The sequence below is a fragment of the Bos indicus genome, chromosome 8, assembly GCF_029378745.1.
Source record: "Bos indicus isolate NIAB-ARS_2022 breed Sahiwal x Tharparkar chromosome 8, NIAB-ARS_B.indTharparkar_mat_pri_1.0, whole genome shotgun sequence".
NCBI lineage: Eukaryota > Metazoa > Chordata > Mammalia > Artiodactyla > Bovidae > Bos > Bos indicus.
The window spans coordinates 16,802,886-16,830,212 of NC_091767.1; the positions used below are offsets into that span (position 1 = coordinate 16,802,886).

At 43.7% G+C, this 27,327-nt stretch overlaps 1 protein-coding gene across 4 annotated transcripts in view; it reads left to right on the forward strand.

Moving 5' to 3' along the window:
* Positions 1–27,327, forward strand: part of MOB3B (MOB kinase activator 3B) — a 248,241-nt gene that overhangs the window by 194,081 nt on the left and 26,833 nt on the right. For 3 of the 4 annotated variants that reach the window (XM_070794199.1, XM_019965863.2, XM_070794200.1), the window contains one exon: positions 20,734–22,182. The exons of the other annotated variant lie outside the window; for it this stretch is intronic. In XM_070794199.1, the coding sequence (XP_070650300.1) occupies positions 20,734–20,763 (30 nt within the window). In that variant the 3' untranslated portion in view covers positions 20,764–22,182. Of the gene's footprint in view, positions 1–20,733; positions 22,183–27,327 lie in introns of those variants that run through there. 4 annotated transcript variants of the gene reach the window in all.

Consider the following 27,327-nt stretch of genomic DNA (forward strand, 5'->3'; position numbering starts at 1 on the left):
TAGAGTTCTAAGAGGTTTCCAGACATAGTTAGCACTTACTTTGATTTCTGTTGCTGTGCAAAGGTACTTGGTATTTTGCATTGACAGATTGAGATTATTCTATATAAAAGGACTCTTGTAAACACTTTAATTTACAATATTGCTGGTAGTAACAGAGGGAATATAATTAATTGGACATAATTTGTGTTCTCTTTTTAATTTATCTTTTTTATTTTATTTATTTATTTTAATTTATCTTTTATTGATAAAATAAATGATTTTATATTGATAAAATAAAAGATGATTTACACTGTTGTGTTAGTTTCTGGTATACAGCAAAAGGATTCAGTTATTTAAATATTTATATATATTCTTTTTTTACCACCGGGAAAATACAATTCCCTGTGCCATACAGTAGGATCTTGTTCTTTATCGATTTTATATATAGTAATTTGTATCTGCCAATCCCAAACTCCTAATTTATCCCTCCCCCTCTTTCCCTTTGGGAACCATAGTTTTCTTTTCTATATTTGTGAGTCTGTTTCTGTTTCATAAACAGGTTCATTGGTGTCATATTCTAGATCCCACACATAGGTGGTATCATATGGTATTTGTCTTTCTCTGTCTAGCTTACGTCACTTAGTGTGATGATCTGTAGATCCATCCATGTTGCTGTGCGTGGCATTACTTCATTCATTTTTATGGCTGAGAGGTATCCATTATATATGTGCCACAGCTTCTTTATTCCTTTATCTGCTGATGAACACTTAGTTTGCTTCCATGTCTCCACAATTGTAAATAGTGCTGCTATGAATACCAGCGTACCTATATCCGTTCAAATTATAGTTTTCTCCGTGTGTATGCCCCCAAGAGTTGGGTTGCTAGCAGACTATTTTTTTTTCTTTTGGTTGCACTGGGTCTTCACGTCTGCATGCAGGCTTTCCCTAGTTGTGGTACATAGGCCTCTCATTGTGGTGGTTTCTCTTGTTGCAGAGCACAGGCTCTAGGTGCTCAGGCTTCAGTAGGTATGGTGCGCAGGCTCAGTAGTTTTGGCTCGTGGGCTTAGTTGTTATGCAGCTTTGGGGATCTGCCCAGACTAGGGATTGAACTCGTGTCCCCTGCATTGGCCAGTGGATTCTTATCCACTGTACCAACAAGGAAGTCCTGTTTTTGTTTTTTAGGGGAACCATTGTATTTTTTTCCATAGTGGCTGCAACAGTTTATATCCCCACCAACAATGCAGAAGGCTTCCCTTTTCTCCATACCGTCTCCAGCATTTGTTATTTGTAGACATTTTAATGATGGCCATTATGACTGGTGTCAAGTGGCACCTCTACTTGTTTTGATTTGCCTTTTCCTAATAATTATTCATGATCATCTTTTGACATGAATATTTTCTTGAAAGCACACACATACACATAAGTGCACACATGCACACGTGCCCAAGCACACACACAAAGACACACTGATGGTCTTTTTTTTCCCTCTGAAAAAGCTTCAGCTCTTTCAAAAGCCCTTCCCTGAAATTTTTATTTTCCATTTTCCTAATGGTGTGTGTATTAGTCACTCAGTTGTGTCTGACTCTTTGTGACTCCCTGGACTATACAGCCCACAAGGCTCCTCTGTCCATGGAATTCTCTAGGTAGGAATACTGCTGTGGGTTGCCATTCCCTTCTCAACTCAGGGGATCTTCTCAACTCAGGAATCAAACCTGGGTCTCCAGCAGAGCAGGCAGATTCTTTACCGACTGAGCCACCAGGGAAACCCATTAATGGAATTATATATAAAAATCTTCCTCAAAGCTTTTGAAATTGTTTTTTCCCCAAACCAATACCTTTGGGGTCTTTTGTTGTTATTGTTTGGTTGGTTTTACTTTAAATTATGGTGTGTTGTTGTTTTAGTCACTCAATCATATCCAACTCTTTGCAACTCCATGGACCGCCAGTCTCCTCTGTCCATGGGATTATCCTGGAAAGAATACTGGAGTGGGTTGCCATTTCCTCTTTCAGAGGATCTTTTGCCCCGAGGACTGAACCTGAGTCTCCTGCTTAGCAAGCAGATTCTTTACTGCTGAGCCACCAGCTGCTGCTGCTGCTGCTGAGTCACTTCAGTCATGTCCAACTCTGTGCAACCCCATAGATGGCAGCCCACCAGGCTCCCCTGGGCCTTGGATCTTCCAGACAAGAATACTGGAGTGGGTTGCCATTTCCTTCTCCAGCTGAGCCACCAGGGAAGCCCTTAAATTCTGTTAAAATACAGATAATATAAAGTTAAGCATTGTAACTGTCTTCAAGTATACAGTTCATGGGCTTTAAGTAGCCCACATTGTTGTGCAACCATCACCATCACCCATCTCCAGAACTCTTCATTGCGATAGGTATGGTTTTAAATTCTGTTTCACATGTGAGCCAGGTCTTTAGAATGTGCAATAGAGGTCAGAAAGGAGAACAAAGAGTATGCAAAGGAAGACAGTATCTCCTTTCATTTCTCCTTAGCTGAAGGAGTGTGGCCACCACCTTTTAATACATTGGGTGATTTCCCTCTTATACTGAGAACAATGACCTCTGTTGCTAAAAAGGTCTAGAATTGCACCTTCATAATAAAACATTAAAGAACAAGTGAAGGAGCCCTAACGAGTAAAAATTACTTTAGTCCTATAAAGTACATTCTCTTTATGTAAAATTCATCTTGTTTTCATGGTTCATTAATTGGGAATCCAAGAATAAGAAAAAAAGTCTTTGCCTCCTCTTGTACTCTGGTTATTCAGTTGCTCTGTAATGTCCGACTCTTTGCAACTCCATGGACTGCAGCACACCAGGCCCCCTCCTTCACTATCTCCTGGAGTTTGCTCAAACTCATGTCCATTGAGTTCATGATGCCATCCAACCATCTCATCCTCTGTCGTCCCCTTCTCCTCCTGCCCTCAATCTTTCCCAGCATCAGAGTCTTTCCCAGTGAGTCGGCTCTTCACGTCAGGTGGCCAAAGTATTGGAGCTTCAGCATCAGTCCTTCCAGTGAATAATCAGAGTTGATTTCTTTTAGGATTGACTGGTTTGATCTCCCTGCTGTCCAAGGGACTCTCAAGAGTCTTCTCCAGCACTACAATTCGAAAGCATCAATTCTTTGATGCTCAGCCTTCCTTATGGTCGAACTCTCACATCCATACACAGCTACTGCAAAAACCATAGCACTGACTATAGGGATGTTTGTCGGGAAAGCGATGTACTCTAAAAGTCATCAAAGTTTAGCTATCAGGGAGGCAGGAACATAGAGTTTGTTCCGTTTTTATTTCACATGTGTTTTCTTCCTCATGTAGCATTACTGTTTCTCAAGATAGAGATATTGGACTTTTTATAGCTAGGTTTAATTTTGGAAAGAGGACCATTTATAATCACTTGGACTTTAAAACCATAGAGTCCCACTGCTGGAGGTACCAGTAGGGTGCAGAACAGTGCCGGCAAACTTTTTCTGAAAAGATCCAGATATTGAGTGTTTTGGCTTGTAGGGACATAAATGGTCTCTATCACAACTACTCAACGTGGGAAAGCAACCTGAGATGACACAAAAACAAAAGGTGTGACTGGGTTCCAATTTCACCTTTTAAATGTCATGTTTATGCATCAGGAAATATTCTTCTTGTGATTTTTTTCAACTGTTTAAAAACCATTCTTAGCTTGTGTGCTATGTGCCATGCTAAGTCGCTTCAGGTGTGTCCGACTCTTTGCAACTGTCTGAACTGTAGCCCACCAGGCTCCTCTGTCCATGGGATTGTCCAGTCAAGAATACTGGAGTGGGCTGCCATGCCCTCCTCCAGGGGATCTTCCTGACCCAGAGATCGAACTTATCTCTTATGTCCATCTCTTATGCCCCCTGCATTGGCAGGCACATTCTTTACCACTAGCACCACCTGGAAACAAAATAGGTGGGCTTCAATTTGGGCCAAGGGCTGCAAAAATAGGATTTCAAGGGCTGTGGACAAGATGCAGATGACAGATCCTGGTTCAAATTCTTGCTCTGTCAGGTATTAACCATATAACCTTGGGCACTCTGCCAGGTATTAACCATGTAATCCATGTAACCTTCCTCAAATTCAGTTCTCCACAGGGGAAGCACCATGGCCCCCCTACCATCATACAGATGAAAGTTACAAAGTGGGAATGGTGATCAGGCCCTAAACTCTGGGAAGGCTACTTTTCTCTTTTGGGGAGCTTGAGAACATGTTTCAATTGGTAAATTCCTAGCAATAGGCCTTATTTTATTAAAATGAAAATTCAGTTTGTTTCATGTTTATTTACCCTATCAACATAATACTTTGTGTCCACTGAAAGAATGAGATTGCTAAGAAACTATAAACGTCCTCAATTACAGGCCAACTGAGGAAGAAAAGTCTCTGTATGTTTTCATCAGACACACGATAGAGGTCTAATTATGTGATGACAAGCTGTGTCCTGTGCTGAATTCAGCCAGGCTGACCCTCTTCTATGGAGTCCTTTGTTTTCTCCTGGGGAGGTAAATTCTTCCTCCAGGGACCCATGCCCTTGAAGTTCAGGTCACACCCAGAATGACAAATCATGCTTCTTCAGGAATTTTTGAATGTCATCAAGAGCTAGATCCATTAAACTTCTCTCATTTCACAGGATGAATAAAAGTCTGAGTCTGCAGCCTAACCCACACTGGGAATGCTTTACCTCTGTACTTTTCCCTCTCCACCCCATCCACATGAAAAGGCCGGTGACAGGAGCAAATGGGGGAGAATTCCTTACTTGCCCTCCCATATACAGTCCTCAAAGAGCTGGCAACCCAACAGGAGGGTACTGGGCCACACTAAAATCTGTTCCATCCCTCAGAGGGCGTGTGTGCATTCATTCGCCCTCAGTTCAGTTCAGTTCAGTCGCTCAGTCATGTCTGACTCTTTGTGACGCCATGGACGGCAGCACACCAGGCTTCCCTGTCCATCACCAATTCCTGGAGCTTGCTCAAACTCACATCCATCAAGTCAGTGATACCATCCAACCATCTCATCCTCAGTCATCCCCTTCTCCTGCCGTCAATCTTTCCCAGCATCAGGGTCTTTTCCAATGAGTCAGTTCTTTGTATCGGGTGGCCAAAATATTGGAACTTCAGCTTCATCATCAGTCCTTCCAATGAATATTCACAACTGATTTCCTTTGGGATTGCTGGCTTGATCTCCTTGCAGTCCAAGGGACTCTCAAGAGTCCTCTCCAACACCACAGTTTAAAAGCATCAATTTTTCAGTGCTTAGCTTTCTTTATGGTCCAACTCTCACATCCATACATGACTACTGGAAATCACAGCTTAGACTAGACCAACCTTTATCAGCAAAGTAATGTCTATGCTTTTTAATATGCTGTCTAGGTTGGTCATAGCTTTTCTTCCAAGGAACAAGCATCTTTTAATTTCATGGCTGAAGTCACCATCTGCAGTGATTTTAGAGCCCAAGAAAATAAAGTCGGTCAATGTTTCCATTGTTTCCCCATCTGTTTGCCATGGAGTGATGAGATTGGATGCCATGATCTTAGTTTTTTGAATGTTAAGTTTTAAGCCAACTTTTTCACAATCCTCTTTCATTTTCATCAAGAAGCTCTTTAATTCTTCTTAACTTTCTGCCATAAGGGTGGTGTCATCTGCGTATCTGAGGTTAGTGATATTTCTCCCTGCAATCTTGATTCCAGCTTGTGCTTCATCCAGCTTGGGATTTTGCATGATGTACTCTGCATATAAGTTAAATAAGCATGGTGACAATATACAGCCTTGTCATACTCCTTTCCTGATTTGGAACCAGTCTGTTGTTCCATGTCTGGTTCTAACTATTGCTTCTTGACCTGCATACAGATTTCTCAGGATGCAGGTAAGGTGGTCTGGTATTCCCATCTCTTTAAGAATTTTCCACAATTTGTTGTGATTCACACAGTCAAAGGCTTTGGCATAGTCAATAAAGCAGAAGTAGATGTTTTTCTGGAACTCTCAGTCACCCTCAGCTCATCTCAAAACAAGGGGCTTAAGGAGCATCCGCTGTAAACGAATCCAGTTGTGCTGACCCACACAGAGTGTCGGAGGCAGGGAATCAGAACCCTTATAGCTGTGTGGACCTCATACTGGGCTGTGGAGGAGGTGAGGCAGGCAGAGATGGGAAGGAAGACAAAGGAGCAGCCAACCGCCAGAGAGACTGAGACTGTGCCTTGTTGGGTTATAGGTAGGATCACTTTGAGCAGAAATTAATCTGGATCCATGCACTGTCAGGGGCTTCCCAGGTGGCACTACTGGTAAAGAACCCCCACCCCCCCCCCACCCCCCCCCCGCCAATGCAGGATATGTTACAAGATACAGGTTCAATCCCTATATCAAGAAGAAGATCCTCTAGAGGAGGACATGGCAACCCACACCAGCATTCTTGCCTGGAGAATCCCTTGGACAGAGGAGCCTGGCAGGCTATGGTCCATGGGGTCACAAAGAATGGGCCACAACTGAAGCGACTTAGCTTGCATGCACGCTCTGTCATGGTCAAGTGCTAAGTAACAGTGCTGCAGCCAGAAGGATTGGGGGAGGAGGGGAGGGCATGTCAGCAGATCTGCAGAGTGAGTCAGAATGGTAAAAAGCATGGTGGCCTACAGGGGTCTGCTGAAAAGGTCTTGAGAAATGCAGTGATGATGAAGCTTTTTGTTTCTGTTTTTAAATTTTCCTGCCTTTGTTTCAGAGGAGTTGACTTCAATCTATCTCCTGTTGCAAGAATCTTTTTAAACCAAAAAAAAATCTATTGATTTGACTTCGATGGGTCTTAGTTGCATCATGTGCGATTTTTCTTGAAGCATGCCTACTCTCTAGATGTGGCGCACAGGCTCCAGAGTATGTACTAGGGCTTCAGTATTTGAAGTCTCATGGGCTCAGTTACTCAGCCGCGTGTGGGATCTTAGTTTCCCGATCAGGGAATCGAACCCACGTCCCCTGCACTGCCAGGTGGATTCTTAGACCATCAGGGAAGTCCTGATGACCAAGAGTTTTTGATTAATGCTCTTTCTTTCATGATACACGATGAGGCAGCCAGCCATGCCTCTGTAACCCATCTCCTGTGGTTAAAGGAGAGAGCTTCAAAAATGTGCAGCTCTGCCCTTGTAAGAACTAGTGTAAATCAAGAGACTGGATGTGTTTACGTAAAGTGGCTTACTTTTAATGTTTGCAGGATTAGGGGACAGAATAGCAGTTTGATTCTCATATGAGTATGAATAAATATTCTCTGTGGGTGGCAGGTCTGTGTGTTTATCTGTGCATACATATGTATGCATGTACTTGGGGTCGTGCATATATGTGTACATATTCACACACACACACACACACACACCCAGGGGGACCGTCCTGTGTGCTAGTGATGTCGACTGCTGTTGAGGAACAGAATTAATCAAATAAATGTTGTTCTTTCCTATGTAGGAAGGTCTGGCCTGCCATGTTTCTATTTTTATTTCTTTTGGTTTATTTGCCATCCACATTCTGAAAAGAATGCAGAAAGAACATTTTAAATTCTTGTGTGATGGTTGGCTCACATGTATACCTAAAGTTGGGAGAATTTTTTTTAGGTGTTTGTAGTCTGGCTGCCCTGTCTGCCTTACAGGACTTCAGACTTGGGGATGCTAGTAAGGAAAGTCTGCAGCCCCTCCACCCCACCCCACCCCACTGGGGTGGGGGTGCCCTTCATGACCTGGTTCCCAACCCCCTCCCCTCCGTGGCCACCGCTGGTTTTCTATGGCGACCGTCTCAAAGACTCAGCAGAAAGCACATACAGATATGAGTGAAGATCTGTTCAGAACAATGCTTTGCGCTGAGGTGGACTAGTTAGGAAGACAGATTTTCGAGTTTCAACCCTGGCTACCCTAATGAACTATGTGACTTCTACCAAGGTACATAACCTGTAGCCAGCTCTGCCATCTGTCAAATGAGGATAAAATCACTCACTCCAGAAGACTGCTGTAAGGAATGAATGCAGTAATAAGTGCAAAGCATTGAGCACAATATGGCTCAAAGAGAGAAGGGCCAAAAGTGTGGACGCTACTCTTCAGCAACACAATACACTTTTGTGGATCAGTTAAGGCTCAGAGACTACTGCTTATCTTGCTCATGCCATATTTTGTGATCTGGCGATACTTCATTCATTCATTCATCAACTTTTTAATATGTATAAAGCCTTGTTCCAAAAATCATTTAAGGTGACTGGTGTCAGTTTCCCCCTGGTATTCTTTCTTCATCTTTACAGACACAGTGACACTAAGAATACAGTGGAATATTACTCAGCCGTTAAAAAGAATGAGTTAATGCCACTTGTAGAAACATGGATGGACCTAGAGAGTGTCATACTGAGTGAAATAAGAGAGAAGGAGAAGTATCATATGACGTCCCTTATGTGTGGAATCCAAAAAGAAACGATGCAGATGAACTTACAAAACAGAAAGACACTCACAGACTTAGAGAACAAACTTATGGTTGCTGGTAGAAAGGGATAGTTAGGGAGTTTGGGATAAACATGTACACACTGCTATATTTAAAATGAATAACCAACAAGGACATACTGTATACCACACAGAACTCTGCTCAATGATATATGACAGCCTGGATGGGAGGGGAGTCTGGAGGAGAATGAATTGATGTATAGCTGAGTCCCTTCGTGTTCACCTGACACTTTCACAACATTTTTAATAGGCTATACCCCTATACAAAATAAAAAGTTCAAAGAAGAAAAAAAATAGCTTTTAAGAAGTGTCCAAGCCCGGAGCTTGAGTCTGGCCCAAGGCACCTGCTCTTTACTCTGTGGTAAGTTTGCCCTAAAGGAGAGAAACTTCCGGCCCAGAAATCCCGCCCACAGGACCACTGGGAGGCGGTGCATCCTCAGGGCCTCAAGACCCTCAGCGCAGAAGAAAGTGCGCTTAGCCCAGGGGGCGGGGCCACAGGGACTCGTGGGCGGCTCCCAGTGCTCGGACCTCCTGCAGACCCAGATCTCGGGAACCGCTCTGAGTGGTCCACTTCACCCGGGAGACCCAATAGGTCGCACTGGCGAGCGCACTGAGAGGCCCTATTGCAGCGAAGGCCAAGTCATCCTCAGCGCTTCGGTCCTGCACCTTGGGCAGAACAGAGGCTTTTTACGGAGCCCCCCAGAACTGTCAAGGTCATTGTCATTTCCTGCCATACATGCTATTTGGATTCTAGAAACCAAGAGGAGAAACCCTCTGGCAGGAAGGGCCGGGTGGCTCTGGTCCTGAGCTGCGCAGCCGCCCTGTGTCTGGAGGTGGAGCTGCCCGTGCCCTTGTTTCCACCTTCTGAAGACCAGCTGTCCCCACAGGGACAGGCCAGAGAGTGGCTGAGGGTGTTTTGTATTTCCTTGTTTGCTTTTATTTTCTCCTCCTCTCTCTCGTTCCAGGGATTTCACTGCAGCCTGATATTTTCCTGGGTTCCTCCTTGAAATGAAACACTGCCCTTCTGAGCTGAGGGAGTACTGTCTGAGGGAGTGGTGGCTGCCAGAGCACCTTGTTAGAAGCCAGCTCTGGGGCCCGCCCAATCCTCCTTCTCTCTTCCCTCAGCCCTTAGAGTCCTGTTCCCTTTCCCTAAAAGCTCTGTCTCCCATCTGGAGACACTTAGGCAGGGCTTGAACGGAAGAACAGGTGACTGACTCAGGAAATAGGGCTCTTCTTGCAGAAACAAACAGAAGCAAGGTGTGTGCCAGGCTGGAGAGAGGAGGGGGGCAGGTCCTGAAATTCTGCAGTCACTTGAACTTGCTGAGACTATCTGGTAGGGGATGAAGAGAAATCAGTTCAGTTCAGTTCAGTCGCTCAGTCGTGTCCAACTCTTTGTGACCCCATGGACTGCAGCATACCAGGCTTCCCTGTCCATCACCAACTCCGGGAGCTTATTCAAACTCATGTCCATAGAGTTGGTGATGCCATCCAACCATCTCATCCTCTGTCAGCCCCGTCTCCTCTGACTTTCAATCTTTCCCAGCATCAGGGTCTTTTCCAATGAGTCAGTTCTAAGCATCAGGTGGCCAGAGTATTGGAGTTTCAGCTTCAGCATCAGTCCTCCCAATGAACACTCAGGACTGATTTCCTTTAGGATGGCCTGGTTGGATCTCCTTGCAGTCCAAGGGACTCTCAAGAGTCTTCTCCAACACCACAGTTCAAAAGCATCAATTCTTTGGCACTCAGCTTTCCTTATGGTTCAACTCTCACATCCATACATGACTACTGGAAAAACCATAGCTTTGACTATACGGACCTTTATAGGTAAACTAATGTCTCTGCTTTTTAATATGCTATCTAAATTGTATGCTATCTAAATTGGTCATAGCTTTTCTTCCAAGGAGCAAATGTCTTTTAATTTTATGGCTGTGGTCACCATCTGCAGTGATTTTGGAGCCCCAAAAAATAAAGTCTCTCACTGTTTCCATTGTTTCTCCATCTATTTGCCATGAAGTGATGGGACTGGATGCCATGATCTTAGTTTTCTGAATGTTGAGTTTTAAACCAACTTTTTCACTCCCTCTTTCACTTTCATCAAGAGGCTCTTTAGTTCTTCTTCACTTTCTGCCATAAGGGTGGTGTCATCTGCATATCTGAGGTTAGTGATTTTTCTCCCTGCAATCTTGATTCCAGCTTGTGCTTCATCCAGCCTGGCATTTTGCATGATGTACTTTGCATAGAAGTTAAATAAGCAGGGTGACAATATACAGCCTTGATGTACTCCTTTTCCTATTTGGAACCAGTCTGTTGTTCCATGTCCAGTTCTAACTGTTGCTTCTTGACCTGAATACAGATTTCTCAAGATGCAGGTAAGGTGGTCTGGTATTCCCATCTCTTTAAAAATTTTTCATAGTTTGTTGTGATCCACACAGTCAAAGGCTTTGGTGTAGTCAATAAAGCAGTCGATGTTTTTCTAGAACTCTCATGCTTTTTTGATGATTCAATGGATGTTGGCAATTTGATCTCTGGTTCCTCTGCCTTTTCTAAATCCAGCTTGAACATCTGGAAGTTCACGGTTCGTGTACTGTTGAAGCCTGGCTTGGAGAATTTTGAGCATTACTTTGCTAGCGTGTGAGATGAGAAATGGAAAGTGAAAGTTGAAAACGTTAGTCACTCGGTTGTGTTGGACTCTTTGTGACCCCATGGACTGTAGCCCACCAGGCTCCTCCATCCATGGGATTCTTCAGGCAAGAATACTGGAGTGGGTTGCCATGTCCTTCTCCAGGAGATCTTCCCAACCCAGGGATTGAACTCCGGTCTCCTGGATTGCAGGCGAATTCTTTACCACTGAACCACCAGGGAAGTCTACCCCTGTAGTTGTTCTGACACCAGTGTGGCACCCTTCTCACAGCATCATAATGCTGTAAGAGTCCTCGTTGAGCCCTTGTCCCTATCCACACTCAGAAATCACCCCATGTTATTATCCCATGTTGCCCCGTGCGTTTTAGCTGACCATCACAGAATCCTTGCTGATGCCAGCCAGCTTTCCTTTTGGTTCTGTTCCTCTCTGCTTCTCCAGGAAAACTGCCAGTTCCCAAGGGACTTGCTTTGCTCCCAGTGGTTAGATACTGAGATGAGGAAATAGCAAAATACCTGCTTGACCTCCAGTGAAGAAACATGGCCGGAGGGAAATGGGTATTGACAGGAGGGAGGCCTGGCGTGCTGCAATTCATGGGGTCGCAAAGAGTCAGACACAACTGAGTGACTGAACTGAGGACCCTGAGGGACGGGTGGATTAGGGGTGATTCTGGTGTCTGGAATGGATAGGGGGGTGGGGATGGGGGGGCCGTGGTTAGCAGACCCTTAAGAAATGAAATTTTTGAGATGGTCACCATTTTCAACCCACACACTTGTTAAGGGAGGGAGAAATAGCCAACAGCAAAAGAAAGAAGGGGATAATATGGATACAACTTGGAGGTTTTGAAGTCCTTAAGAAATGGCATTTGTAGGGTGGAGGGCCCACAAAAAGTCATCTTTCCAACCTGGCTACTGCCCCGGCCCAGGGTGGAGGGGGCTGCTAACTGCTGTCAGGAATGAAAAAGTCTTCTCAGTTATAGTGTTTTACTCACATCCTGTCCCCCCAGCCTGTCCAGAAATGTGGTCTCTGTATTTCACGCTGCAGTTCACACCCACTATCCCAAATCTGTCTTTATCTGAGAGGACACTGATGAAAGCCGAGGCACGGCCATGCTCCAGGTTAGGGGGCTTCGAGGAACTGGGGTCCTAAGACTGTGCCGCTGATTGGACTCAAGGAAGCATTTTAGAGAAGGAGCGCTTCCCCACCCCAACCCCGGGCCCTTTGGGGTGGAGTCGCCATTTCTCTTTTGCCTTTTCTGCGACTATAACCTTGACATATTGCCTTTCACATGTGTTGGTGAAGCTCCATTATCAGAGAAGGAAAGAGCCGTATGCGTGTGCGCACGTGTGTGTATGTGTGTGTGCCTGCGCTCTGTGAGCTGAGAAGTCATTTACTTCTGTCAGTGCCACATCTAACGATATTCTGTGTACTTCAGACTACCTCATTATAGTGGTGGCTGGTGTGGGGAGGGGCCTGCTTACACAAAGGGCTTTTTCACCAAGCTTTGGGCACAGTCTTCTCATTCTTACCACACTGCTACGCCTTCCACACCCACCTTTCCTTCATCTCTTTGTGTCCTGTTCTTCCTCAATCATGACTTTATTTCCAATATTTCTTCCTCCCCCTTTGTCCTTCTTGTTTCTCAGAATTAGCAGAAAATTGGTGAATTGAAAACAAGAAATTGGCTTTAAAATGCTGTTGCTGTAGGACTTCTAAAGCGAATATGTGTTTTATTGTTGTTCAGTCGCTCAATTGTGTCCAACTGTGACCCCATGGACTGCAGCACTCCAGGCTTCCCTGTCCTCCACTATCTCCTGGAGTTTACTCAAACTCATGTCTACTGAGTCAGTGATGTGATCCAACCATCTCATCCTTTGTCACCCCCTTCTCCTGCCCTCAATCTTTCCCAGCATCGGGGTCTTTTCCAATGAGTCGACTCTTCACATCAGGTGGCGAAACTGCTGGAGCTTCAGCTTCAACATCAGTCCTTCCAATGAATATTCAGGGTTGATTTCCTTTAGGATTGACTGCTTTGATCTCCTTGCTGTAAAAAGGACCCTCAAGAGTCTTCCCCAGCACCACAGTTCAAAAGCATCAATTCTTCGACTCTCAGCCTTCTTTATGGTCTAACATATGTTAAAACACTAGAAAAACAAAGAACCTCACTCCTTTTATTTCCCCTCCCAGAAGAGTAATGGAAACAGGATTTGTTTGTTTAATTATTTTTGTTTCTGAGTCAACCAAATCTGGACTCAAACCTTTATCCTTCCTACTTGCTAGCTATGGGAACTTGGGCAAGTTACTTCAATCCTCTGAGCCTCTGTTTCCTCATCTATAAATTAGAAAAAGCATTGCCTACTTCACAGAGTTTTAAACAACAAGTAAATTCCATGGACAGAGGAGCCTAGTGGGCGACAAGTCCATGAGGTTCCAAAGAGTCAGACGTGCACTCATAATAAACATAAGTGCACCCCCCATAGTAAGGTATTCAGTTTGTATCTCTTTCCAGCTCTCATTTCACAGGGACTTTAAGACCTAATAATTGTTCCTCTTCATTGGATTTTAGTCTAATTAATGAGTATTTTTAAAGCACCTACTATGTGCCAGGTCTTGTGCACCAGGGTCCAAACAGGAATAAGGCATGGTTCATCTCTTCAAGAACAAAGTCTTGCCGGAACCAGGAAATAATAAACTATCATAGAACAACGTGAGAGATGCTCTGGGCACGAAGGGAAACCAAAAGAGGAGCTCCTGAGACTTCACAGGGATGAGATGGGAAGGGTGTCCCTGAGGAGGAACACTGATCAAGAGCCTTGAAGGAGGCTGGAGTTGGGAGGAAGGTGCTTTGGGAAGAGGGAGCAAAGGAAAACATATATGTGGGCATTGCCCTGGATTTAACAGTAGAGAATGGGAGCTGGAGAGCGACGGCTGAGTGGCTGGGAGTCCAGGCCAATGGTAGATGCTGTAGCTGGGAACTGGTGTGAATGCTGTGAGAGACGTTTAGGTTTCAGGTTTAGATGAAGGAGAGTCAACAACGCTAGAGGAATTTTACCTGAAGCATGGTGAGGTGACTGAGAAATCCTTGTTTGCACAAATTGCCTCTCTGAGATCAACTCGGAGTGCAGAGTCCACAGGTCAGGAGTCCTGGGGCTGCCACTATCAGCCTTCGACCTTCAGCAAGTCACTTCCTCCCTCTCAAGTGCTCTTCACATCTCTGGAATGAAGGTGTTGAACAGCAGTCTGTGATTCTGTGATTTTTGTCACTGTTTTTTGGAACTTGTTTTTATAATTCCTAATATTAACTTATTCATATGGCTATGCTAGCATGATGACTGACACTTAGCAAATATCACATTTCTTTATTCCATGTGAAAATTCAATTCCTAAAATGTATGATGGTGTGTAGGGTATAGTAAGCTTAAGTCAGTTGGTTTCTTCATAGTCTCGGTCAGGTAAGAAGTCATTTGTGTGACCTGGAATAAATCATTTTATTTCTTTGGACCATTTATTCCCTCCATGGCCAGTTCTAAAAATGGCTACACTGAGAGATAAGAATAAGCTTTGATGCCTAGAATTTATGCAAGTTTGTTCCATGTATATTAAAAACAAAAACAAAAAAAAAAACTCTTTCAAAGGCTGGCAAAGATCTCTAATTTTAAAATGTGTAGATCAGAACAGAAGTGGTAGAGTATCTTGGGCAAAAGATATGCTGGTTTCATCTATCATCACCTTTTCTCACAAAGACTAGGTAACATCATTTTAACTTTATTTCCAGAACTAAATATTTCAATTTGGAGATTTTGCCTACTTCTCTTTTTATTATTTGAATGACTAGAGCTTGTTTTTTAGGGAAAATTTCATGTGTATTAAAAAAATCTAGAGAATATGTAAAAGGCAAATACCAGGAATAGAAAACATATATTATTTCATTCACCCAGAGATGAACTTATCATGCTGGACTCATAATTTATATTTTTTCCTAAAGTAATTGGATCAAACCATGTATACTGTTGGGCTTCCCAGGTGGCTCTAGTGATAAAGAACCCCCTGCCAATGCAGGAGATGTAAGGAGACACAGGTTTAATCCCTGGGTGGGGAAGATCCCCTGGAGGAGCGCATGGTAACCCACTCCAGTATTCTTGCTTGGAGAACCCCTTGGACAGAGGAGCCTGGCAGGCTACAGTCCATGGGGTTGCCAAGAGTCGGACACGCCTGAGCAACTAACACTTTTCACTTTACAACTTTATAACTATATATAGATAATCACAACATAAACACACACACACACACACACACAAACACACCTTTGTGTTAAGAGTTTATCCATTCACCTTCAGTTGTTTAACATAGCCTATATAGTATTGGAAACTGGAATTTGATTCTTAATTATTAGTTGTAATCATTCCCCTTCCTTTGTCTTCCAAGTGACTAAATCAGAATATTTTGATGGTTGATCTTGAAGGATGTCAAAGTTTGCCAGGCATAGAAGGGCCGAAGGCATTTCTTAGATAGAAGAAACAGTGGGTGAGAAGCTACTAGAAGCCTTATAGAATGGGCTGTTGGAGACCGGGGAAGATTCTAGTTTGCCTGGCAGGTGTGGTGAGTGGGCGGGGCTTCAACCGGAGGTGGGCAGGGTTGGTGGGTGGGGCTAGGAAGAGCTTTGTTTGCCAGGCTGCAGAGTGTGGAATTTGTTCTGCAGAGAGTAGGGAATGGGGTTCTTTACAGAATCAATTACTGCCTCATGTAAAGCAGTGGCACGGAAGGAGCACAACCAAATCCTGACCTTTTTCTTAAGAATTTGTTGCTTAGTCACTCAACCGTGTACGACTCTTTGCAACCCCATGGACTGTAGCCCGCCAGGCTCCTCCGTCAATGGGATTCTCCAGGCGAGAATACTGGAGTGTGGATTTCTTAAAATCCAGGTGCTTGAGAAGTCTTTGTATACAAGCCAAATACAGACTTCAGGAACATTTCTCAGAAAATTCGCACCACCTTTGCAGAAACCTCTTAAGCACTTGCTCTTTGCGAACGGGCATGCTCTCGCTTCAGTTGTGTCTGACTTTTTGCGATGCCATGGACTGTAGCCCGCCAGGCTCCTCTGTCCATGAGATTCTCCAGGCAAGAATACTGGAGTGGGTTGCCATGCCCTCCTCCAGATTGGAGTTCTATAGTGGACTGAATATGACATTGTGGGTTCAGGTAACTCCTGCAATAGCAAATTCATCCCCAAAGAGCAAACTGCATAGTTGTCGTTCAGGCCACTTTCCCTGTAAGAAAGCATGTGTTTGGCCCTGCTGGATGCCTGCAGGAGGGCTCTGATGGAGAGGAAACCCATGGAACCCAGTATTAGCTGCGTTTTTTTAGTTTGAGGTTTTTTTTCTCAGAACCAGGTTTGTTTGTTTTTTTTTTAAAGCCGGCCCATTGGCGCCACCCAGTGGGGAGTCAGTAGAATACAGTAGTGAAAGCCTGTAGGCTTTAAAATTTTTATTTATTTATTTAATTGGAGGATAATTACTTTCCAATGTTGTGACGGTTTTTTCCATACATCAACATGAATCGGCCACCCCCCTCCCCACCCTATCCCTCCAGGTTGTCAGAGAGCACAGGCTTTGGGTGCCCTGCTAGATACATACATTAAACTTGCACTGGTTACCTGTTTTACATATGGTAATGTACATGTTTCAATGCTATTCTCTCAAGTCATCCCACCCTCTCCTTCTCCCACTGAGTCCTCTACGTCTCTGTCTCCTTTGCTGCCCTGCACATAGGATCGTTGTTACCATCTTTCTAGATTCCACATATTATGTGTTAATATATGGTATTTGTCTTTCTCTTTCTGACTCACTTCACTCTATATAATAGGCTCTAGGCTCATCCACCTCATTAGAACTGACTCAAATGCATTCATTTTTATAGCTGAGTCATATTCCCTTGTGTATATATATCACAACTTCCTTATCCATTCAGCTTATAGGCTTTTGAAGGATGGATCCAACTGAGCCTTCCTCAATTTTCAGATCTAGTTCAACCATTCATTCCCTGTAAGAATGTTAAGAAGGTTCCTTGTAAACAGTCTTTCTCTTTGTGAGGCTGCATGGTGTGGTGAGGAAAGCACTGGTTCTGGCTTTTCACAGACTCACTCTACCTTTGCTGAAGTTCCATATCCTCTCAAACTTTCAAAAGCCTTCCATGTTTCTAGTGTCCATAACTGTGGCATAAGTGTTTAGTATTTAGTGACATAATTGTTTTAGTATTTACCCACTGTACTTGAAATTCAAAGTGGCGTCGGTCTGGGTAAAGAAAAAAATATCTCTTTGGCATTTTGAACAGTCAGGAATGATTGCAACCACCTGTAATTAATATATTTTAATTAATAAGTCACTGGCATCCAAATGCATAGTCATAAGACTGTTTCAGAGACTTTAAACCATGATCACACGGTGTAGTGGAAAGAGCCGACTTTTGCCCCCAGACAGACCTGAGTTTATTTTTTTATTTTTTTTTTAGACCTGAATTTAAATCTCACTGCTGCCACTTTCTGTGTGACTTTGATAAGTCATTCTCCATTTTTGAGCCGGTTTCCTGATCAGGCCAGTGGGGATGGCAAATCTTCCTTTACAGAATCAGAGTTAGGGTTACACGAAGTGATGCCTGTGGAGCCACGAGGGAAACCGAGCCTGGCGGACAGCAGGCCTTCACTTGACGGAAGTAACTGCTCCCGTTGAGGCTCTTGACGGAAGTAACCGTTCCCATTGAGGCTCTCGACAGAAGTAACCGTTCCCATTGAGGCTCTGCAGTTACCCTTCATCTTTACCCGTTCAGCCCGCCGGTTCACCTTACCCATTCACCCTGAGCACATCACTTCTGCTCCGAGGCCCGGATTTCTCTTTGGTCAAAGTTTTACCCAGAGACAATGATATAAACACCCAAATCATCTTTTCTTTCTGTAACACTGACCCGCTGCAAATAATTACAAGAATTAGTTATAAAACCAAAATTGTCTTGATGCCATGATCTCTCCTTTACTTCCTCTCTGTCTTTTTCTTTCATACATAGACACACACACACACACACATACACACACACACACACACACACTTTGCATCCCCACCTCATTTTCTCTGTCTTAAAAAGTTAACCAAAAACACAAGAACCTCTGGAAGCTTAACAGAGGAACAGCAAATCCCTTTTAAGGTTGTCATCATCTCCATCCCCCACACCAAGTGCCGGGGTCCTTATTCACACCTTATTGTGTGGCTACCTGTCTCCCCAGTCCTGTGCCCCCATCCTGCCCCAGCCCCTCTGCTCCAGCCACAGAAGCACACTTGCAGGCTCTGCTTCGGCCGGGCTTCCCTCCAACAAGCATGCTCAGTCACTCAGTCGTGTCCGACTCTTTGTGTGAACGTGTACTGAGTCCATGCATATCAATACTTTCAAGCTTCCCACTCACCTCAAGTAGGCATCATGGGTCCATCTCGCAGATGAGGACCCTGTGGGCCCATTCACCGCTGGATTAGACAAACCTTTCTCCATCATCACTTGCCAGGCATTGGGGAAACAGATAGCAGGCACAGCCCCTTTCTCCATGGATCTTATGAGATCTTACAAGGGATGAATCCAGGAAGCAGAAATGCAGCAGATAATAAACTTTCCAATTGTGAAGAAGAGTGCCATGAGACAGCTGAAGAGGAGGTTTGGGAAGGTAACCCTAGAAAAGGGCCACTTGAGCTAAAACCCAAAGGCGCAGGGAGGTCACATACGGAGGTGGTGAAGACAGACCGTGTACTCAGTTACTGAGTTGTGCCCAACTCTTTGCAAACCCATGGACTGCTGCCTACCAGGCTCCTCTGTCCATGGGATTTCCCAGGCAAGAATACTGGAGTGGGTTGCCATTTCCTTCTCCAGGGATCTTCCCGACCGAGGGATGGAACCTGAGACTCCTGCATTGGAAGGCAGCTTCTTCACCAATGAGCCATCAGGGAAGCCCAGTGAGGACAGGGTGAGATCTAAATGTGGGCGGACTGGGTTCTACTGTGCATCATCCCCTCCTCTAAAGAGTTACGTTTATATCGTTGTATTTTATATCTTTTTCTCCCCAATAAACTGTATACTTCCTTGAGAAGAGTGACCTCATCTCCCAGGTACCTGGCCCATAGTACTGAGCATAACTAAATGGCCACTTAATTTTTCAGTATATGTATCTTGAAGTAATTGCCTTATTTAGTATTACGAGTGCAAAAGTATTTACCTAGATCTGCTAGGTAAATTTCTTTATTTAGGTTATTTCTTTAACCAACACACTGCTATGGTTTTCTAATAGAGTTTCTGAGCAACTGGCATGCCTGTTTGCAAGGTCCTCTTAGGGATCAAAACTTGGTCTTCTGCATTGCAGGCAGATTATTTACCATCTGAGCCACTAGGGAAGCCCTACTTCCTCAGATGTTCCCTATGGGGAAGGGAGTGTTGGCTGGAGGGTGATCTGGGGTAGGAGTGCACAAGAAAGGTAGCAGCTGCATCAGCTCTATGCAGGTGGAACTTGGAAGCAGCTCCTTCGACTAATTAAAATGACATGAAGTGTGTCCTAAATGCCACAAGGTACAAGGCGCCTTCCCAGCCTGCAATCCAGGCCATTCTTGAGGATGAAAGAAGAGCTGTTGCCCTGTGCCAGACATGTGGCTAGATATGAGGGGTTCCGTGAGGATTTCTTCTTCCTGACACTTTGGAGCTCACAGTTGAGTAGAGCAGACAGACATGCCCACCGTCCACGTGTGCACGTACACACACGATGTACAAACCGGCTCCTTGCGTGCATGACTCCAGGTGGGCAAAGGCAGGAGTTGTGGTAAATCCCCAGTGGGTGGGGCAAGAAGCCTTCCCAGGCAGGAAGGCTTGCTGGAATTGGGAACATGAATGGCAATTAGCCAAGTAAGGAGGACAGGGCCTCGTAGGAGCAGGCCATGGGCAAGAGTCTCGCCTGTGTAGAGGCCCCGAGAAAGAGAACCAAAGGCACGTTTGAGATCTGTAAATGCCCGCAAGAACCAGGCAGCTGGTGAGGGTGGTGAAAAGCGAGCTGGATATGGTTGCCCATCAGACACACTGGGCTGTTCCTCATTTCTATTAAGAAATGTCCTTCCTCCCACTTTTCTTGAATTGTATGCACTGAAGCTAGCTTTTGTTCTTCTACCTTTGATTGAATCTTAGGGAAAGAGAAATTGTGTTCTCCTCTGAGAAAAATCCAATTAACCATATCAGTCAGTAAATGATACTTAGACTCCTGATGGGCAGAGAGCTGGGAGTGGTGGAGACTGGGGCAAACTGGAGAGAATATTTTCCATCTACAGAGGACAGAGCCATTCTTGACTCCAGCTATCCAGTGGCTCTAAATCTTGCAGTTTTTCCTGAAACACAGTGCAACCTGGATTTTTGGCAAGTTGGCTAAGTTTTTTAAACAATGCTCTGATATATTAAAAAAAAAAAAGGAAGAAACAAAAGCCCCAGCCAACAGGCACACATCTGTATGCTGAACCTTATTCTAGGGTCATGATTGTACCCTCCTGTTTAAAGGCTCCAGAGGTTGCCAGGGCATTTTCAGAATCCTTCAACAAGTCATTGCTCTGCCTATAAGTTACTCCTAACCATCCTTCTCCCCCTGCCTTCCAGAAAGAGATGACGAGCAGGATGTGTCACTAACGGCCCCATCTTACCCTCCGGAAGAAAGAGGAAAGCTGTTTTCCTCCTGGCGGCCAGGCGGGCAGGAGGGAGACTTCCCAGGCTGGAGAGGCGCGCCTACTGCCAGGAACAGGCCGAGCTGGAGACCAGCGGTGACTCTGGAGAGTGGTTCCCTGCTCACCTCGTGTGCTCCCAACCCTCTGAGTGCTGCTAGCGTGACCTGTGGACCCGCCGGGAGGGAAGGACCACCCCTCGCCCATCCTGGAGAAAGGATGCCCCTGCACTTAACACGCACAGCCCAGCTGTGCGGTTCTGCCTGTGACCTGACACCTAAGCTTTGCTGAAATTCAGGTTTTGCGCCCAAGGTCCTTATTCCTACTTACTTACCTGTCTCCTCAGCCGGCTGCCTTTTCTGTAACGTGTGTTCTAAGTACCCAGTGAATTTTGGAACTCTGGATGCACAACCAGTTTTTCTCCAACAAGCCTTCTTGTGCCGTCTTGGCAGACTTCGGCCCTTGATGCTGTGGTCGGCTGGGAGGTCTGACGCCCCTCGGCTCACAGCATCCGCGCAGTTTTCCCCATAAGCAGTTTTACCAGGGACCATTCCGCGCGGCGGCTTTTCTCTGCCCCAAACAGGGTCTGCACACTTTCACTGCAGGGAAGAGACTGGTCTCCAGCCTAAGGCTGGCTAGTTACCAGTTCACCCTGAACAGAGTATCTTTTTTTAAAAACCACGCCATTCCTTGTCTCTTCCGGTCAAGATTTTTTTTTTTTTTCCTGTTTCTCCGAAGAGAGAAATAAAGGAAGTTATAAATGACCAAGAATGATCAGCAGAAGCACTGAGCCAGATTAGTGCAGTGTTTGTTCGTTATTAAAGGGTGTGGTGGCTGTCTCTACGTTAATACTGAGATTTCAGTTGGGGGAAGAAAAAAGTACAATGGGTAATTTGATGCCTGTAGCTCAGACACCCAGCCCATTGACTTGTTATCTTCCCAACCGGCCCTCTGAGCTTCTAGATCCAGTCGATGTTTTCTTCCTGTTCCTCCACACTCCCCACCTCCTCCGTCCATTACGTTTGACATTATAAAACAAAATTAATTTCTGCCCGGGTGATGCTCCTGCCATGGTTGCCAAGGTAACAGGCAAGCTGGAGCCGTGTTCCTTCTTCCATCCTTGCCAATGTTTGGATCCCAGCAGACAGACTCATTCTGTGCTGCGTCCTGCCTTTTGAAAGCTACCTGACTTTTCGCTAAAGTAATGTTGCCTTCACTGATTCATTCGCAAAACTGTGGTGGTCCCAAGAGTCTGTAAGTAGGGGGTGATGATACTTCCGGTGATCATTTGAATTTGACAAAATAGCAGTTGGTGGAGGGAAGTAGCTGAGAATGTATTAGTGAATTTTAATGTAATACTGATTAAAGAATAACTTAACAACTCTGACTTTGTCTCATTACATGTGACATGTAAAAGCCATCTGGGGCTGCCACAAGAGCCTGGAAAGGCATGAAACCTTTCTTTGGTCCAAACTAAGAAAGGACTGACTCTCTGGGCACTGTGGCATTCTGTGTTGACCTAAACCAGCAAACCAACCCTTGTTCTGTATTTTGTCAAATGCCGTAATGCCGTCTCATGGAATTCAAATGCTGCTACCTCTCTTCATATTGTGTTCTGATCAAGAACAAACATACCATTTTTTGGTTTGGTTTTGTTGGCTTCCTAAGTAACTTTGAGAGGACAAGATAGAGATTTTCTCAGCATCATTTCTGCTTTAAAGGATCCAGAGAACAGACGAATGAGCCCGTCTTCCTGACCTATGCGCTATGCAGTAAGTGCCACATGGGAGTGTTGAGCAGTGGGACGGAGAAGTGACAGCTCAGAGCCAGGTCCTGGAAGGAACTCTGAAGCTTGGCACCATGGAAAACCACAGGAGTTTTGCTTGAAAAATCTGACATTTCAATTAATGCCTAATCAAGTAGGATGCTGGACTCTGAAGACTTTTGTTATGAGTTCTTTCGAAGTTTATTTTCTATTAACTGTGCATATGAAATTTCCACTCAATTAAAAAAAAATCTGGATTTTTTTTTTTTAACTTCTTGGAACAATTTCCTCATGGTTATATTGATCACTGCACTTCTAGGAAAAGTGCTGGCAAGCCACTCTTATTTTTTGATTATAGATGGTTCCTATTCCCATAGAACTTTGTTTGGCAAATTGTGAAGAAAATCACTATAGGCGATTCTTTATGTCTTTGGCTTGACTACATCCTGAGAACTTCTGGCAAATGCAGATCTGAGCTCCTGTGGCCCTTCAGGCATCTCCTGCTTTCTGGATCTGCAGTTGACACCTGGCTTCTTCCTTCTGACCTGGCTGGCTCCCCTCATTTCCCCCTATTATTTTAAAGTTGAGTAATACATGCATCTATGATTTTTTTTTTGAGAAATGTCAAAGTGGGAACTTCAAAAGGAAAAGATTACAGTGACATCCGTATTCCCACAGTTGTCAGTCTCTTTAGTTAATGGTTTAGAGTCCTTCTTTTATGTATGTTTGGGGTCTGTGTGTGTGTGTGTGTGCAAGTATGTGGGTTTTTCATGGCACTGACATTATTAAAGAGTTCAAGCTGCTTTGAACTCCAGAATGTCCCACAATCTAGAATTTTTTTCTGATTGTTTCCTCATTATTAGATTCTGTTAAACATTTTTAGCCAGAACACTACATAAGTGGTGGTGTTTCTTTCCTTCTGCATCACACTAGGAAGCATGTAATGTTCAGTTATCTCTTTTCATGATAAATACTAAGCTTGATTAGTGGGTTGAGGTTTCATCTGCCTGATGCATTCATTAAGTTCCATAATTCATCATAAACCTCTGAAATTCAATATTCATATACAGTGTGAGACTACTTTCCTTTCTTAATGTTCCAAAGAAGTCCAGAAGTTCCAAAAGATTACAGCCATTGCAGTTAGAAGTTGTTGCAGTGACAAAGAATTCATCTCTTCCTGTGTCACAGGGGGAAGGAGAAGCTAAAAGTTTCCTTCTGCAGATAATGCATGAGTATGCTGGATACTGAGAATTTGCTGTGGTCCCTGGAGCCATAGATAAAATGTATATAACTTTTTTCTTCAGATCCCCAGTGACCTCCCATTCAGACTGATGTTTCATTTTAGAGAGCATGTATTTTCATGAAAGGTGATTGCCCAAGAGTGCAAAAACTGATTTAGGTGGGGAGGAAATCTTAGATATTACACTGAGTCATGGCCCTCCCAAGGAGCTACAGTATGTGCACAGATATAAAGTATGTATTTAGTATTAAAATTTCATGGGGATGGGGAATGATTAGGAATAGAATGTCTAAAAGGGCTCTTTAGGGAGATGATAGTGAAAAAAATAGATTGAGAAATACTCATCTGGGGTCAGTTTCTGCTTCTGAAACTGTTCATTTTCTCTTCCTGGGGTGTTTGCTCATTTCTGAGGGCCCGGATAAGTGGAAATGACTTTGAGAGGTTTTGTTTTGTTTTGTTTTAGCTATTCCTTCTACAACCTTCCAAACCATATCAGTTTGGAAGGTTTTTGGTAGGTTTTTCCAGGTGAAAAACCCATTCTCCTCTCAACAGTCTTTGGGCACAGAAATCCTGCAGCATCCTCTGGTGTAACCCCCAGATCATATTCCATGTGAAACCTTTCCATTCAACTGGCGTTAACTATTATATTGTCTCTGAGTTTCAGCTCACCTTTTCTAGTGTCCCACATTAAGAAAGATCCAAAAACTCTAAAAAGTAAAACATAGGTAAAAACATACTAAATGAGAGCTTTGTTTGCACGTCCACTAAGTACTGGAAGCCTCTCACCAGTTGTCCTTCAGCCTTCCTTGTTTATCATCTCCCATTGGCTGAATTCTCTTGGAAGTCGTGTTGTGCCATTGCTAACATTTCTATACTTCAGTCTGAAGCCTTCCCAAAGCTGTCTATGCCACTGTGCGTTATAGATATAACCAGCAGTGAACATGTAAGAAGTCGCTGCATGCTTTTTCCATACTGTGCTGTGTCTTTGCTAACTCCTGATTTGATTGTATACGTTTATAAATTTTCTATTATATTTGCTCATACTAAATCCTTATTTATATTCTGCAACACCATTTTGACCGATCTTCTTGAATGTCCTACTGTTAGCATTCTTTGTAAGATTACACTGAGATGTTTTAATTCCCTTTTTCATTGGCGAAGCACTAGGGGACATGGATAATTTCTCTCCTCATTTGTGGTGATGATGTCATTCTGGTCATTGCTGGAAGCATCACTTCCTATGGTCTCTACCCTTATATCACTTCCACATCCCATGGGTATCACACTGTGAATAAAAGAAATATCATAGGAAAAGTACAAGAAATGCGTCCAAAGGCAAAATCACTGAAAGGAGTCTGATGTGTCACTTGGATAATACTGTTGTCCTTTGGTCCTTTTACTTCTTAATAAAATAGGTGATTCTTGATGAAATAGGTGATTCTCTCCTAGAATTAGCCAAACAAAGCATGTTTGGGAAATAATGTTTTTTTTTCCTCTGCTTTAAAAATACTTCAACAAGAATATTTTATAACAAGCTATTCCCTCTCGGAGTTGTTAATTCTGGACAAGACTTTTTCAAAGAATAAATAAGGATTTCTGTAACTGTTAGAGGGAAGAGTCCATTTCTAATCTGACAATTAAGCAGTTTTACTAGCTTTGAGTGTTCTAATTTCAAAGTTTTTCAGTGTCTTTTCTAATAGCATCAAGAAAAGAGATTTAGCATAATTTTAGTTCCATTTGTGATTAAGGCTTTGGTTACAAGAGCAAACTAACAATAAAAAACAATTAAAAATGGAAGATAAAACTAAAGGATATTTATGAAATCAGTTCTTCGTGAGTTTAAGAATTCAAATGTCCCAAATAAAAGACACACAGCCATCATCTAATTTGTCTTTTTTCTGTGTTTGACTTATTTCTTTAACAAATACATTCTTCATCTTGCAATGATCTTGGAACAATAAATGAAAAGCAAGGTTAATTTTACAAAAACCTAATTCAGAATTTATTTTCGAACCCATGCACATATTTACATTGTAGCAGAAGTTCCTTCGTTCTATGACAAGTTTTCCCAGGAGGGTGTCTTGTGTAGCTTCTCAACCGATTAATGTTGTACTGCTTTTTTCTTGCAGTAGGATTCAGTATTAAGTTTGGTCATGACCTGGAATACAAAGATAAGAAGTCTATATTGTAGAAAAAGCTCATCAGTCAGAGTAAATAAACCTGAAGTAGAATCTCAGGCTTGCCCCTACCTTATTTGTGTGACATTGGGTAGTATATCTGTCCCTCAGAATTCTAAACTACAACTGGACTTATAGATTTGTTCCTATGTAGCTTATAATTTGGGGGGATAATAATGTCAGATTAAACATCCATTATGTCCCTCATGAATCCAATGGACATGAACTTGGGCGAACTCCAGGAGATGGTGAGGGACACGGAGGCCTGGCGTGCTGCATCCATAGGGTCACAAAGAGTCAGATATGACTTAGCGACTGAACAACAACAAGATTAAAATATAAACATATTTAGAAAAGCAGAAGTGTATAAATTCTGTATGTGCTATGTGCTGTACTCAGTTGTGTCTGACTCTTTGTGACCCCATGGACTGCAGCCTGCCAGGCTGTTCTGTCCATGGGGATTCTCCAGGCAAGCATACTGAAGTGGATGGCCGTGCCCGCCTCCAGGGGATCTTCCCAACCCAGGGATCAAACCCAGGTATCCTGCATTGCAGGTGGATTCTTTACCCGCTGAGCTACCAGGGAAGTCATACATTTTGTATACTTATATATTATTAGTACATTTGCAGTCACTATGTAATAATTGTACATGACTCCAGTAACAGCCCCTGTTCTGATAGCAACAATATAATACTATGTCTTACAAAAGCTGTGATTTCTAGACACAGAGCAGAGAGGAATGAGACTTCTGGAACGTGATCACACGTATGAAGTCTTCCTCTGCTTCTTGGGTTCACTGTCTGAAATGTGCACCATGATGTGACCAAGAGGCAGGCTGTGAACTGGATTTGTCCTGCAGGCATGATTTGTTGAATCTACATAGATTGTTGTTGTTGTGTTTAGCTAGCTGCCAACATTTAAAAATGGGAAAACTTGATCTGAAAATCAGAATTTCTGGCTTCTCCAACTAAATCAGAAGATGTGGCAAACACTAGGCTTTTGTTTTCTTGTGGCAAGAATTGGCTGAGAAGTGGCTGGCCCATTTAGATGGGGCTGTCTCTCCAGTTTACTGCCGCCCGCACCACTCCCTGTTGCTGCCCAGACATGGCTGCTTGTCAGTTACCATCGTCCTCTGACACTGGGATGCTTCACTCACGTACATTTCTTGCCACTCCCCGAAGGCATTTCAGGTCACAGCCCCTGCTCCACTGTGTCTAGAGGGACCACTGAGGAAACCACTATTTTAATTTTCAAATGTATCCCCATACACATTGAATATTTGCTGTATTATTAGATTCTCTCTAGAAACCTATACTGTATTAATGATAATAAATGGAAAACTGTCTTAAA